General features: G+C 47.5%; 1 protein-coding gene across 1 annotated transcript; it reads left to right on the forward strand.

Annotated features, from left to right (window-relative positions):
* The first annotated feature begins 1,606 nt into the window (after positions 1-1,606).
* Positions 1,607-14,323, forward strand: RGCC (regulator of cell cycle). The gene is made up of 5 exons (XM_080660357.1): positions 1,607-1,895; positions 2,453-2,638; positions 10,804-10,911; positions 12,670-12,732; positions 13,934-14,323. Exons 1-5 carry the CDS (start codon positions 1,847-1,849, stop codon positions 13,939-13,941), a joined length of 414 nt encoding a protein of 137 aa, XP_080516483.1. The 5' UTR covers positions 1,607-1,846; the 3' UTR covers positions 13,942-14,323.
* Positions 14,324-14,543: the final 220 nt, after the last annotated feature.

The raw sequence follows: 14,543 nt of genomic DNA on the forward strand, positions 1-14,543 counted from the left end.
AAAGATGCATATGCCTTGCCTTGTTGCTTTAAGGACCTGGATTATCTACTTCAATATCTGGAGCCTCTTCCTCCTATCTGCTCAGTTCTCCACCTTACTCTGTGGAGGAAGTGAGGGTGTGGTGGAGCCCAAAGCGGCTCTGAAACCAGATAGGGCTGCCTTTCCATCAGTACCTGACTAGCGGCTACTTAACCACTCTGCGGCTCACCTGTAAAACAGAAGCAGTGATTCCGCCTCTCAGGGTTGCTCTGGGGCTAAAAATGGTGCATGCCAGACCTGACCGTGGGGGCCCTTGGTAACCAGGATAAGACCACTTGTTTCTCCCCGAAGCTAGCTTTGTGAGTCCGAAACCCTGGCAAGGTCTCCCAGTAGAATTTTTAGCAATGATGACTGTTGAGCACTGGACATGTGTCTAGTTGGTCTGAGAGACTCAATTTTTTCATTTTATTCTATTTTAATTGCTTTACATTTAAATAGCCAGCTGTGGTCAGTGGCTACTACATTGGGCAGCACAAGAGGAGTCATTCACAGTCACAACCGGTGCCCTGCCAGGCAGCTGGGCAGGGTGGCCCATTAGTGTGGACTCAGAGAGGCCCAGGTACGCTTTGCACCTATGAAGCCGTTTCTTCCGCCTAACAGGCTCCTCCAGAACAAAGTCGGGGACTGTAGTCAGCCTCCGGCTCAGCTGGGAGCAGTCAAGGTTGGTAAACGGTGGACTCCACTGACTTCTGTCTCTCTTGCCCCCACTTTCCACCCACAACTCTTTTTAAATTTTAAATGTTTCTATTGAATTCAGAGAGGAAGGGAGAGGGAGAGAGATAGAAACATCAATAATGAGAGAGAATCATTGATCAGCTGCCTCCCGCAGGCCCCAGTAATCAAGCATGTGTCCGAAACTGGGCATGTGTCCCGACCAGGAATCTAACCGCAACCTCCTGGTTCACAGGTCCCGGCTCAACCACTGAGCCACACTGGCTGGGCCCACAACTCTTTTTATTTTAATTTTTATCTATTGATTTGAGAGAAAGAGAGAAACACCTGTTGTTCCCTCTATTCATGCATTCATTGGTTGCCTCTTGTACGTGCCCCACGGGGATGGAACTGCGGCAACCTTGGCACATTGGGACCACGCTTGAACCAACTGAGCTACCCCGCCAGGGCTCCACCCACAACTCTTAAGTCCCTCAGAGAAGTTGGGTGGGGACGCGTGGGAGACACCCCCTGGGTCTCTCCTCTCGAGTCTTTCAGCTGCTTTACTCTTCACAGCAAACCCAGGAGGCTCAGCATTTCCATTTCACAGATGAGGGAACTGAGGCTCCAGTCGGTTCAGGGCACAGGGCGGCAAGCAGCGGAGCTCCAGCCGAATGATGAACTTTTTGGGGTTCTGGTGACGTCAAAGACATCTTCGTGGGTCGGGTTGTCAGGGTGCGCGGGGAAAACGGCGGGTAAATATTTGGGGCTGTAACCTGGGCTCCAGCCAGTCCTAGTCACTGCGGTTCCCGGGCGGCGCGTGGCGAGGGCGGTGTCTGGGGACAAGGGCGTCCTGGCGGCGGCTGGAGCCCACTCGCTGGCCCCGCCCCGCCCCGCCCCGCCCCGCTCCGCCTCGCCGGCGGCTATAAGACACCCGGGCTGCGGTGGCGGCGCTGTTGAAAGGGCGCGTGCGGACTGTACTGGGAGCGGCAAGAAGCGACAGGCAGAGCCACAGGCAGAGCGGGAGCAGAGCGGGAGCAGAGCGGGATCGCGCGGGCGGAAGAGCGAGCGCCGAGTCCCCGCTTCAGTGCGAGCGTCCGGGGCCCCGGGCAGCACCTCGCAGGACCCTCCACCCCGCGCCGGGCAGAGCCCGCCCATGAAGCCGCCCGCAGCGCAGGGCAGCCCCGCGGCCGCCGCAGCCGCAGGTGAGTGGGGGTCCCCTTAGAGCCCTGGACCTACAGGTGGGGGGTGGAGTGGGGTAGGGGGGGGGAAGGCGGGAAAGAAGAGTGATGCCGTGTCCTCCCTTACACTTTACCTCCCGCCATCCTCACTAGCGGGATCCTGCCCGTGGCGAGTCAGCTTCCCCCCCACGCAGGGCTGAGGACCCGAGCCCGACGCCGCGGGCGCAGGCTGACTCAGTTTTCCCTGCGCCGGCGGGTTCGCACGCGCCCCCGGGGGAGCGAGCGTGGGGACACGGAGCCGGCGGCGCGTGGGAGAGAGTTCCACTGTGTCACCAGCGGGCGGCCGTGGCCTGCAGTGTTGCCCGCTGGAGGCTGCTTCCTTATCTCTGAAGTGGCGGGATAGTAGACCGCGCTTCCAGGGGTGGTGGAGAGTATTAGAAAGTCACCAGCGGCAGCGACCGCGTGCTGTCACTGGGCGAGCGCAGTGCTGTTAGTTAGTTATCCCCGGGAGTGGGCGGCCCCTCCGGGCGGGACGGGGCGCCCGCGGGTCCCGGCGTCTGAGCCCGCGTCCCCGCCCCCAGCGCCGGCCCTGGACTCCGCGGCCGCCGGCGACCTGACGGATGCGCTGTGCGAGTTTGACGCGGTGCTGGCTGACTTCGCGTCGCCCTTCCACGAGCGCCACTTCCACTACGAGGAGCATCTGGAGCGCATGAAGCGGCGGAGCAGCGCCAGCGTCAGCGACAGCAGCGGTTTCAGCGACTCCGAGAGTAAGTGCGCCCCACCAAGGAAGGTGCCCAGCGCCCCGAGGCTCCCGCACCATCCATGAAGGAGCGCTGGGCGCAGTCTCAGTTTGCCTGTCTGTAGTCTGAGGGGTGGGGCCCAGCGAAGTGAGCCCTACAGCTCAGGGCAGTCTCTAGGGCACCGGGAGAGTGGAGTCGCGGGGCGGTCGCCCAGCGGGGCAAGAACCCGGGAAGGCTCTTGAGGGCCAGTCGGTCTCCCTGCCGCCCGCAGGTGTCACAGGCTGGAGGGTTTACTGAAGCAGCTTGTCCGGCCTCAGCCAGACGGGACTCCTGGGACTCAGCCTTTCCACAGTTCCCTCCCCTCCGCTCCTTCCCCCTTCCTCCCCTCTCAGCAATAACTTTTCAGAGGATGTGGAGCAAGTGGCACAGGAATGGGGGTGGGAGGGGACGTGGGAGGGCACAATACTGAAACATTTGTGAAACCAGGATAAGTTTCATAAACGGCTGCTCTTGGGATTTTTGAAATAACTTCTTGCACTTTCTTTTGGCCCCCAGCTCCCAGACTTGCTGCTCCATTACAGAGAGTTTTGAAAGACTCCCTTGCACTGCTGGGTTCAAGTATTTTAGGAAGTGACCCTTCCTTCAGGCAGGCCCTTGGGGGAGTGCTGGCTTTGGGGACACTCAGACTGGACAGGGAGCCAGAGAGCAGACAGCGGGGAGATGCTTCCTGGTGACTTCCAGGGTCTCTGGCCTAAACAATCTCAAGAGAGACAACTTTCTCCAGGAACCCAAATGTCCTCTAAGGATTATGGATGTCTGTTTAGGTGTCAAACAGCACATTTGGTGACTTTTCAGTATTACATGCTTGCCGGTTTCAAATTACTTATTTTTCAAAGTGAATTTGAAGCAATTCTGGGTTATTCTCGAGACTTCACTCCCTAGATGGCTACAAGCATGAATGGCACTCTCTTTGCTGCCCTCGACTCTGGAAGTGAAAGCAATGACCTTTCCTTGTAATTCTCTTCTTTTGAAATCTGAAGTTCTTCCTTGTTAGAGGGCAAAGGTTCAGTCCTAGACTTGAACAGGAGCTGTCTCCTGAGAAGGGATAAAGGGCACGCACCACCCTTCCGAGTTGGAGTCAGAAACCTGAGTTCTAGCTGACTTTCTTTTGGCTGCCTTGCCCAAGGGTTAGATCTAATTGCAGCTTTGAGGTGAAAGGGAATGGAATAGTGTGCTGTTAATTTTCCATTTTGTATTTTTGGACTTTGTGGCTAATGACCAGACTGCTTATATTTAATTTCAAAGGGAAGTCTAAAAACTTTTGAAATGTGTCTCACTATCTGTGGCCAAACTGAAATACATCTCCTTCTACGGGGGCATGGAGCAAGTTATTCACTGAGAACAAATTCTCTCCCCCCACCCCTCACAGGAAAGAAAGCTGGGGCAGCCTGTCCAGTGCTGGTCTATTGCAAAGAATAGCTCCTTTTTAAACCACAGCCGCACTTGGCTGGAGTATGGTCTGAGCTCGCCCATTCATGGGTGATTGCAGCTCCCCCTGGGTAGGGTTTCAGATCTGGGATCTGTTTTCAGGGGCCTCAAAGAGAAGGTACTTGAAACACATTCTGAACGGTTTTGGGGGGGATGTTTGAAATAACCTGTATTGTTCTTTAGGGTATGGGTGTATATTTTGTTTTCTGCTTTTGTTGTTAACTGTTGAACTAAACCTTAGTTTGGTGTTGAGAGAAGTAATAGGGAGGGTATAAAGAAGGCTGATGACATCAGTCTTTTCAACAAATGTGTAGTTTGTCCCTCATATGACTGCTTAGAACTAGTCTTGACAGAAGTGGTGTGTATCTAAACAGTAATTTATTAAGGAAGCATAATTTGTATATCTTAATTGCCACCAAGAATTGAGTATAGGCATTCGTTTTAATCATTTGTCTGTTTAATGCTTTCCTGTGGAAGAGAATGTTTGAGAGAGGTAGATCCTGCTGAATTCAGTCCACCGAAAGGGAGACACACCAAGATCAGATAATAAGAGAAGGCCACTTTTGTCAAACGCTGACTATGATTACTATTAGTATTTATTAGCTCTTACTACCAGTGGTCTCTTTGCTGTGCTTTAAATGTGTTATCTCACATGATCACTACCACAGTTCTATAAGGTAGACACTGTTATTTGTATTTTTCTGATAAAACATCAGAACCACGTGGGCTCTCTCTCTCTAAGGCTTTGCTCCTCAGGGTGAATTGTTGGCTGGAATGGGAGCCAAGTCCTCAGGAATAGACATGAAGTCCCAGTGGACCCAGATCAGGTGCCTGTTTAGCAGTGGTGGTTGTGTGTGAAGGTGTATCTTTCAAGTGGTCATCTGCTGGGGCAGTGGAGCCCAAGGCTGAGCACCGTCAGCCCTGGGCGATGAGTGGGCTTCAGTTTCTCTAGCTGTGAGGTTGCACTGATGCTGTTTAATAGTGTAATTAGAAATAGCAATAGCTCATAATTAGAAAGAAATATTTGCTCTTTTTTAAAAAAGTATTTTTATTGGTTTCAGAGGGGCAGGGAGAGGGAGAGAGAGATAGAAACATCAATAATGAGAGAATCATTGGCTGCCTCCTGCATGCCCCCCACTGGGGATTGAGCCCGCAACCCAGGCATGTGCCCTTGGCAGGAATTGAACCCGGGACCCTTCAGTCCACAGGCCGATGCTCTATCCACTGAGCCAAACCATCCAGGGCTTTTTGCTCTTTTTAATGCTTTCAAGAAAACACTAAAATGCATATATCAGGCTATTCATGTAGATCACATATACATTTAAGTCAGTATCTTCCATGAAAATGTTAATGTATGAAACTCTAAATCAAGGCTGCCTTAGTTTTCACTTTACCCTTATAGTTGTATTGCTCTGAAGATGTTCCCACTGCATTTCTGTTTTTCAAAATATATATATTTTTATTGCTTTCAGAGAGGAAGGGAGAGAGAGAGAGAGAGATGAAAACATCAATGATGAGAGAGAATCATTGATCGGCTGCCTCCTGTACACCCCCCACTGGGGGCAGAGCCTGCATTGTGGGCATATACCCTGACCAGGAATTGAACCGTGACCTCCTGGTTCATAGGTTGATGCTCAACCTATGCCAGGTATATTTCTGTGTTGTTGTTTTTTTAAAGAATCCTTCCTTTTCTCATTAGGTGACTTGCATCCAAAAGAGAAATATAGACATTTCTTCTTCCACCCAAAGAAACAAGTTACTTAGATAGGAAAGAAGAATGGATATTTAATAAGGAAATACTCCTTCCTGTTCCCACTTAGGGAGTCCTAAGACGTGAAGAGGACCAAAATAACAATTGCAAGATAACTTCACCTTAGGGGTGGCATTCAAATGGGGGTGATCAAAATAGGCTTGTTCCTTTCCCCCACTTGGGTTCTGACAGGTAATCTCAGGCACCTTCGTGGGAGTAGTTTAACTTCAGCAGTAAACAGGCAGTGTAGTTAGGAGCTAGGGCAGTGTGGTCCAAACTTGATCATCAGACGTGCTGCAGGAGTTGCAAACATCTTTGGTTTAAACTTATTTTTCAAACTATATTGTTTTCTCAATATTTCTAAAACTATTTCCAAAAATAGTGAGAAAACAGCATAGTTTGAAAAATAACTTTAAGCCAAATGTGTTTAGGTCTGAAGTTTACTGTGTATGCTTGGGCTATTATGATATTGTAGGGTCAGACAAGCAACTGGCTTCCTTAGCACGTGTAAGACCTAGAATGTTTGAATGTCTTTGCTTAGACTATTCCAGCTTGGCCCTGGGAAAGGAGACCTTATGGACCCTGGGTGCCAGCATGATGGGAAGCATATCGGCTGAGCAGACATAGGAGCCCCTGAGACTAGAACCTGAACTTGTTCAAACCGTGGGAGAACGGGGAGTTAGGAGCCCTCTGGTTGCCCTCGTACTGCGTTAGGAATTCTGGGTGGGTGACAGGTCTCACTCTGAAGGCCACCTGGAGAGCCATCCAGAGGCACGAGCAGTCCCAGAAGGAAAGCTGAGACAACAGCGGTGGGACTGAGGAAGGGGCTCTTTCTTATTCTATCCCACTTTCAGTGAGGCTGTCAGAACTTAAATTTTTGAGGAGGAGATTCAACCTCCCCCCGCCGCCCCATTCCCTGTGGCAAAAGGAAAACAGGTCCACGGCTTTCTTTTTCTCAGTTGATTACTATAGTTTGCTTGCCTTAAACGTGTGGGATTGTTCTATATTTACAGGAGCTCTGGCCAAGGTTCACTGTGTGTGGTTTTACTCCCCGCTGGACTAGCACATGTTGGCGCTAACCCTAAATTACCTTCCTCCCTACCCCTAAACTAAAAACGCACATCTACCTTTTAAACAAGCCTCTGTTTTTGCAGCCGAGTTTCCCAAGCTCTGTTAGTGATTCTAAAGTTAGATGTTTGTATATTTATATGCTTACATTTCTTCTGGTGTGTTACAAAACTTGGTCCCTGAATTTGAGGTTCCTGGCTTCAGCACACGAAGTTGACTTGACAAGGATGCTTTATGGGGCTTTGGGTTGCTTGTGAGATGGGCTTTAGAGCTGATTGAAGTAGACATAAGGCTTTACAATATCTATTCTTGCTACCTGCCAAGGTTCCTCAAATCAACACTGTTATGTGTCCCTCAAGCCCCTATTGATAGCACCTGATACCCGAGTGGGGCAATAATACATCAATAATGTGTATTAATAATACACACTGCTGTCATTTCATTAGACTAACTGGCCATTATTTTGCAGGGAATAGAGCTCCAGGGGAATGACAAGAACAGGAAGCCAGGCTTTGCTTACCTTTTAATTTACCACAATGCTTAGCGTGAGATGTTGTTCATTGCAGGTGCTTAATAAAAGTCTATAATATGAAATTTTATTGGGCAAAGGGTAAAGAGAGGTCAAGAATTTGAGGTACTTTTGTGTTGGTGGTTTGTTCTTGGGAGGTTTGTTCTAGGGCACCTCTAAAGATAAACTTCTCTTAAGGACTTTGCTACTATCTGAAGAAGAGGAGGAAGCCTGGGCCTGAATCTTGATTCTTACTATTCTCTGTGGTAACCTTTCCTGTCCTGGGTATTCCACCCTCCGTTTTGCCAGGAACTTGAGAATAAATCATGAAAACCATAGGTATCATACACAGAGCACCTCAGTTATTCCCCTTTTGCAAAAGAAACTAAGGCTCAGAGGTGAAGTGACTTGCACAGAGGCAGCTTTCACGGCCTCTCTCCCACACATCTCCATGGCGGCAGCTTCTGCCAGGCCCACAGTATCTCTGGGGCTCTTGAGGTTGTCCTTTGCATCTTTTTCATGAATGAACATTTGTAGAATATTACCACAGGGTGGGACTAAACTGTGGGCAGTTTTGGCTAAAGGATACTGAGTTTCATTTCCTTTTTTTTTTTTTTTTTTAAATATATTTTATTGATATTTTACAGAGAGGAAGGGAGAGGGATAGAGAGCTAGAAACATCGATGAGAGATAAACATCGATCAGCTGCCTCCTGCACACCTCCCACTGGGGATGTGCCCGCAACCAAGGTACATGCCCTTGACCGGAATCGAACCTGGGACCCTTCAGTCCGCAGGCCGACGCTCTCTCCACTGAGCCAAACCGGTTTCGGCTTCATTTCCTTTTGATGGTTGAACATTTTGGAGTCTGGAGTCAAGTTTGGCCCAGATTGTGTAAAGGACTTATAGAAGAGAGAGGCATCAAGGTGTATCAATGAGCCAGAGTATGAGCTAATGTGAGTGTGTGTGTGTGTGTGTGTGTGTGTGTGTGTGCGTGCACGCGTACATGTGTGTTTTCTCTTCCCAAAGGATGAGTATATGGTAATGTAAAATAGCTGGAGAGTTGGAGCAGAATAGAGATGAAGTCCAAAGTCCCGGAAAGGGCTGTGGTACAGGGTGGGGTGGAATAAGGTGTGGTGGAGAAACTGGCTCTCCACAGCCAACTGTCTCTGGGAGATAGAGAACAGAGGTGTGGTCACTGAGATCTGGGCCAGTGAGTCTCTGGGTTTGGCACTCTGGGCCAGGGATGGGGGTGAGATAATGTGCCAAAGGCCTAGTGTTCCTTCCTCTGGCTCAGGAGTAGTCTGGGCATGAGGCCTGCCTCCCCAGGGCCCTCTGTGGTTTTCCTGCCTCTATGACTTGCCTCATCTTTCTCCCACACACTTGTGGGATTCTCCTGACTTTTGCCTGGTGACAAATAGTAACCCTCTGCTGTAGGTCTGCAGTGGACACAACCACTTTGCTGTATGTTGGGAAAAGGCTTTCCCTTGAGGAAACCCAGACTGCTCTAGAGGTGGGCTTAGCTGACAAGGCAAACAGAAGGCACTTGCCAAGTTGAGTTCCACTGAGCACAAGAGTCCTAAGAAATATTAACAGGGGTGCCACAGAAAAGTGTCCCGTGATCAAGTAAACTTGGGAAATAGGGCTTCCTTTATCACAAGACTTCTCAGGGATGTTAAAGTGGAAATACACAAGGGGAATCTCCAAGGATGCTCAGTGCTCCCCAAACTTAGTTGATTACACAGTTCTCTCTCTCTCTCTTTTTTTTAAAGGACCAGTATTCTGAGGAATATATTTTTGGGGATATGTGAGAGGTTCACCATTTGGATCTCAGTAGGTGTTCATCATCAAAGCCTTGAAAAATGATGTGGTCTTTTCAGGTCAGGGGTGGGCAAACTTTTTGACTCGAGGGCCACAATGGGTTCTTAAACTGGACCGGAGGGTCGAAACAAAAGCATGGATGGAGTGTTTGTGTGAACTAATATAAATTCAAAGTAAAGGAGCGGAGGGGAGAGCAAGAGAACCCTCCGCTCTTTCGGCTCCGTGGGCCGGATAGAACAGCCGAACGGGCCGGATCCGGCCCATGGGCCGTAGTTTGCCCACGGCTGTTTCAGGTGATGTGAGCTGGATCTTTAAAGGGCGAGAACTTTGGGGGTTGGGTGTGTTTGAAAAAGTGGACAAGATGGGTGTGTGGGCCAGGAAATCTTTTCCCCCCCCACCCCCCTGCAGAAGAGCAGGGGAAGCAAGGGACCAAAGAAGGATGTGTTTGCCTCCTCCTGACCTGGAGGTAATTGGATAATTCTTATGGAGGAATGGGGGCTGGCCAGGCCCTCATGATTCAGCTTCCCTCTCTCACCTGAAGAGTATTTCCAGAGATCATCTCCGCTATAGCCATGGCTGGCTTTGTGTTTTGTTTTAACCAGGAAGACTGTTCCTTTGTGACCTCATTGGCCACATCCTGCTTCCTCTGTCTGCTCTGCCTTTGAGCCCTTTGAGTTGGTGCAGCTCAGCCAGCAGCTCCTCTCTGTCACAGCTGCATGGCTGGGCTGGCTGTGGGTTGGTTTCCTCTTCCTTGGCAGGATTTAGAGAAATAGAATCTCAGAACTTCAGAGCAGGAAAGGACTTTAAGGATTATTTAGTCCATTTTCCCATTTTATTGATGGGTAAGCTGAGGCCCAGAGATACTGTCTTGCTCAAGGGCATCCAAGTAGCTGAGCAGTTTCCTTGACGCCCAGTGCAGCCCTGCTTCTGTGACTTTGCCTTGCTGTCGCTCTGGTCTTTGGGGGTATGACAATAGAGGGAACCATGAAATCACTCAAAGTGTCTATAACAGACAAGCTACCAGAGGAGAAATCTTTATCTTTGACCCTCTAGCTTAACTCCAGAGTGTAAGCTCTCAGGAAAATCATGACAAAGATTCTCTCTTGAACAGGCAGGGAAAATTATTAAGTCATGGGATCCAACCTTGTGTTTATCTTTTAGGGGGTTCAGAGGGCAGAAAATACATTTTTTAGAAAAGATGATTCCTTATGTCTAAGATCCCCAATCAACCTGGTGTTGGTCAGGCACCTGGGCAGTGGGCTCCTGTGTGTTGCAGAGGAGGCCGGTGTGGTTGTGGTGACTCCATCACACATGACCTTTTTCAGCAGCAATGGCCTTTGGTGCGTGTGATTAGAGACACACACACACACACACACACACACACACACACACACACAAGCTCGCTCTCCTGCTTCAAATCATTTTGGGGGCATACATATAAAATCTGGAAATCAACCCATTTTGTTTACTAGAAATTTATATCTTTTGCTCCTTTTGGTGATAAGCTGTTGATCAGAGACTGAAGACCATTCCTGAGTTATGTTTTCTTTCCTGAAAGGTGCAGATTCATTTTATAGGAACAGCTTCAGCTTCAGTGATGAAAAACTGAATTCTCCAACAGACTCCACCCCGGCTCTGCTCTCTCCCGCCATCACTCCTCGGAAAGGTGAGTTCATTAGTTGGAGCTCGTTTTTTTTGCTTCCTTATTCCCTTCCTCTTCTCAGTCTCTTCTCTCTTCCCCCTGATCCTTAACCAATCTTTCCTAAAGGCAAAACAAATAGATAACTAATATCTTAGTATAGTATAGCGTAAAGTGGAATTTATCATTTTTCAGCATTCTGATCAGTGTGGAAGTGAAATCGGTGACACGGTGGAGGCGGCCTGGGGTCACCAAAAACCAAACTCACAGGGAGAAAGAAAGCTGGTAGTGCTCTGCTGTGCTCTGCTTTCTCTCAGGCGCGTCCTCGAGCCCGTGCCGGGGACAGTGTCTCCCTCACGGGTGGGTTCCAGAGTTTAAAACTCAGCAGTTAGGCTTTGCAGAAAGTAGGAGTCTTTTTATTGCATTGACTATTGAACCAGTGATTTCAGATGACCAATTTAGCAATTAAATGGGATCATCATTATGAGACAAGAGATGATCTAACATGATTCTAAATAGTAGCCTCAGCCCGTCTCTGCTGTGGTATGAGTAGCCCTGGAAGCTTTAAAGATGCATGAGCGGCTTCTTATTTTTTGGAACTAGTAAGTGTCTCCAGCTAGAGAGCTGAATGTTCTGTTACAGTGAACAAGGGCCCTTTTGAAAACAAAAGGAGTTTTTTTTTTTTTTTTCCTTAAGAAACATTATACTTGCTTGAAAATAGTTGCAGAATGCAATAAAAATAGAACATGGTTGAAGAGAAATATGAAGAACCCATCACTTTTCTCACTCTGGCATTAAGGTGGAATTCTCTCTTTCAAAGGAGCCGTTTTAAAACTCTCTCAGGATAGCAATATTAGCAGCCTCCAGGGATTCCGCCATTGTCCTGCCCTCCGTCTGTAACAGGTCTGTTGAATTCAGACAGACAGAGCAGTCTAGAAAGTGGCTTAAAATATGTCCAGATCTGCTACCTGATCCTCAAGAGGTAGGAATTAAAGAGGGGAACAGAGCCCTACTGGCAAATTGACTATATTAACTAAAAACAAAGAACCATTTGTAGCCAGCAGGGGTTAATTAATACGTATATCCAGTAATGCATTTCAGAGAAGGCATGAATGATGAATTCTACAGAAAAAAAGTAAGACACACAGAAAAAGTATATATCAGGATGCAGAGGAAACAAGATCAGGAGAAGGACTCGTTACCTCTTGCTGGCACCTGGATGGGATAAGAGAAGCCTCATGTCCCCATCCCTGCACCACTTCCACAAGGACCAGTGGCTCTTCATTCATTTCATACTGGAGGGACTCTGAGGGCCTAAGGTGATAGTACAAGCAAGAAAGTGTCAGAGAGAGAAGTGCAGCAGAAATTAGGGGATCTGGGTGTCCATTCGCACAGGACCATGCTTAATGAATATTTTTGACTGATAACTCAAATCCTACACAATCAAAAAAAGCAAAACATTTTATCTTTCTTCCTTGTTCCTTACACCCCACTTCCCTATCACCCCCCCCAAACTTTTAAGGCCTGGAAGGGAGGTTCTTTCAGATTGTTGGGGGGCGGGTAGGGTAGGGGGATAAAAGAATCATTTAGTCTATTCTTCAGAATGCGGTTCTGAGTTGACTGTAAGTAAACCCTGGAGCAGACACTGGGGTTGGTACAGGACACTCTTCAGTAACATCTCTGAAGATAGAGAGATGCAAAACAAGGTCAAATCATAGTAGAAAAGGTGGGAGTCATCAGCTGTCTCTGATATGGGGAAACTGAACTCCAACTATTGTTTTTCAGCCAAACTAGGAGACACGAAAGAGCTAGAAGACTTTATTGCTGATCTTGACAGAACATTAGCAAGTGAGTACATGCCTGGTATTAAAAAATCAAACGGAAAACTAACCGACACCTCTGATAAAGTGCTGTAATGTTTACCAACTTGCCTGGGGCAGGAAGTTACACCATAAGGCTTCTTTAGGTTCCAATACAGGACCCTAGTGGCTTAGAAAGAACTGGGAGGATCAGCTTGCCTTAAAGTAGACCGAGCAACTTTTCAAACTGCGAGAATAGGCCACCAGCAAACAATGGCGTTTTGTTTGAGAAATGGAGAGTACAAGTAGTATAGTCATTAGAGCAAGATTGGAGCTTTACCATCATGATGGTCTGCCAGGCTTTTCAGAGAAAAAAATGAGCTGATTGGCTATGCAGGCATTATGCTGACAAGCCAGAGGGTTCCATCCCATAGCCAGGGAAATTCCCAGGTTTGATCCAGGGGCTTGGTGAGGTCTGACTTCCAGAGGGTTGGGTCCTGAGAGAGAGTTGGCTAGGGAGACCCTGTAACCAAAGATCCACGCTAGTTACGAAAAGACCGACATTAAGTATGCGATACCTTATTTCCCATTGGCCATTACATAATTATACCCCATTTTGTGTAACCAAAAATGTTGAAAACTGAAGATATCTGATCATAACTGCACACTGTTTCAAAAGGACAGGATTTCAGGAGCCAGAGGACAGCTAGAGCTTCTGAGATCAACGTTTCAGTAGCTCTCTTCTTTGGGGGCCTTGTTCAGTCATAGAACAAGCTTGGAGAATTTTGTCTTAGCCCCTTACTTTTTCAATGAAAGAGTTGATTTTTCCATAAAAAATATTTTATGCTGTGCTCTGCTAAACTGGATCCAAAGCTGGTTATTTAAAAATAACTCTGTTCTTCACACTGTTTCAGGGAGGCTTAAATATTAGGTGGAAAGTCCTGTGTGTTCTCTACCTGCACAGCTATTGCCCATTTTCTTAACACACTGTACCATCCTACATCAGAAGACCAAAGCCTGTTTTGACAGAGATTTTTTGTAATTACAGCTCAGTTGCATTAGACCCATGTAGCAAGCCTGTCTACTTCATGGAAATTGCAGCGGGCTGACCAGTCATACCAGTTAATCAGACATACATTTTGTGGGAAACCTGACATTAAGTTTGTTGCTTTGATGCATATCTGAGATGGTGTTTAAACATAGGAATTGTACACTTTTGTGATGGATAACCTTATCTATCCTATTTACAGGTATGTGAGAAAAGGAGAATTTCTGGGTCCTTTCATCATAAGGGAAAAGCTTCAGAAAGCTCTGAGGACCTGGTAAAATCAGCTGCAGAATTTGCTGCCAGAAGGAATAGAGATGAGCACATGCCTACCACCAGGCCATTCCCGAATGGTCCTAAAACTAGCCTTTGGGCTCATCCTTGAGCAATTTCGACAGTGAAACTGACTTTGTTTACCTGCTTGCAGCATATTAGAGCAGACCACCCATGCTAATATCGTATTGCTCTTAAAAGATAGCTTTCATGTAATTTAAAGTGCTTTTATGAAAATATTTGTAATTATATATAGTTGGAAACAGTGATATGCTTTCCTCATTATAATATATTTTTGTATGCAAATAAAATTTGAACTGGAGTCTGTATTTTGCAAGCTTTCTTTCCCTCCCTTTATTTCTTTCAATATGTTATCATTCAAATAATATTCTAGTGGGAATGACACGCCTCTTGATTTCTAACAAGGACCTTGGATGCTGCCAATTGTACTACGCAGTAGGATGGTAAACTTAAAACGTTACTTTGTTTGTTTGTTTTTTAATCCTCACCCGAGGATATTTTTTCATTGATTTTTAGATAGA

The sequence above is a fragment of the Plecotus auritus genome, assembly GCF_963455305.1.
Source record: "Plecotus auritus genome assembly, chromosome: 3".
NCBI classification, from domain to species: Eukaryota; Metazoa; Chordata; class Mammalia; order Chiroptera; family Vespertilionidae; genus Plecotus; species Plecotus auritus.

Excerpts from the sequence above, each read along its gene's own strand:
- RGCC (XM_080660357.1), top strand. The coding sequence starts at position 1,847 with ATGAAGCCGCCCGCAGCGCAGGGCAGCCCCGCGGCCGCCGCAGCCGCA. Across the intron at positions 2,639-10,803 it reads CGGTTTCAGCGACTCCGAGA|GTGCAGATTCATTTTATAGG; the intron begins GTAAGTGCGCCC and ends CTTTCCTGAAAG. Across the intron at positions 10,912-12,669 it reads CGCCATCACTCCTCGGAAAG|CCAAACTAGGAGACACGAAA; the intron begins GTGAGTTCATTA and ends ATTGTTTTTCAG.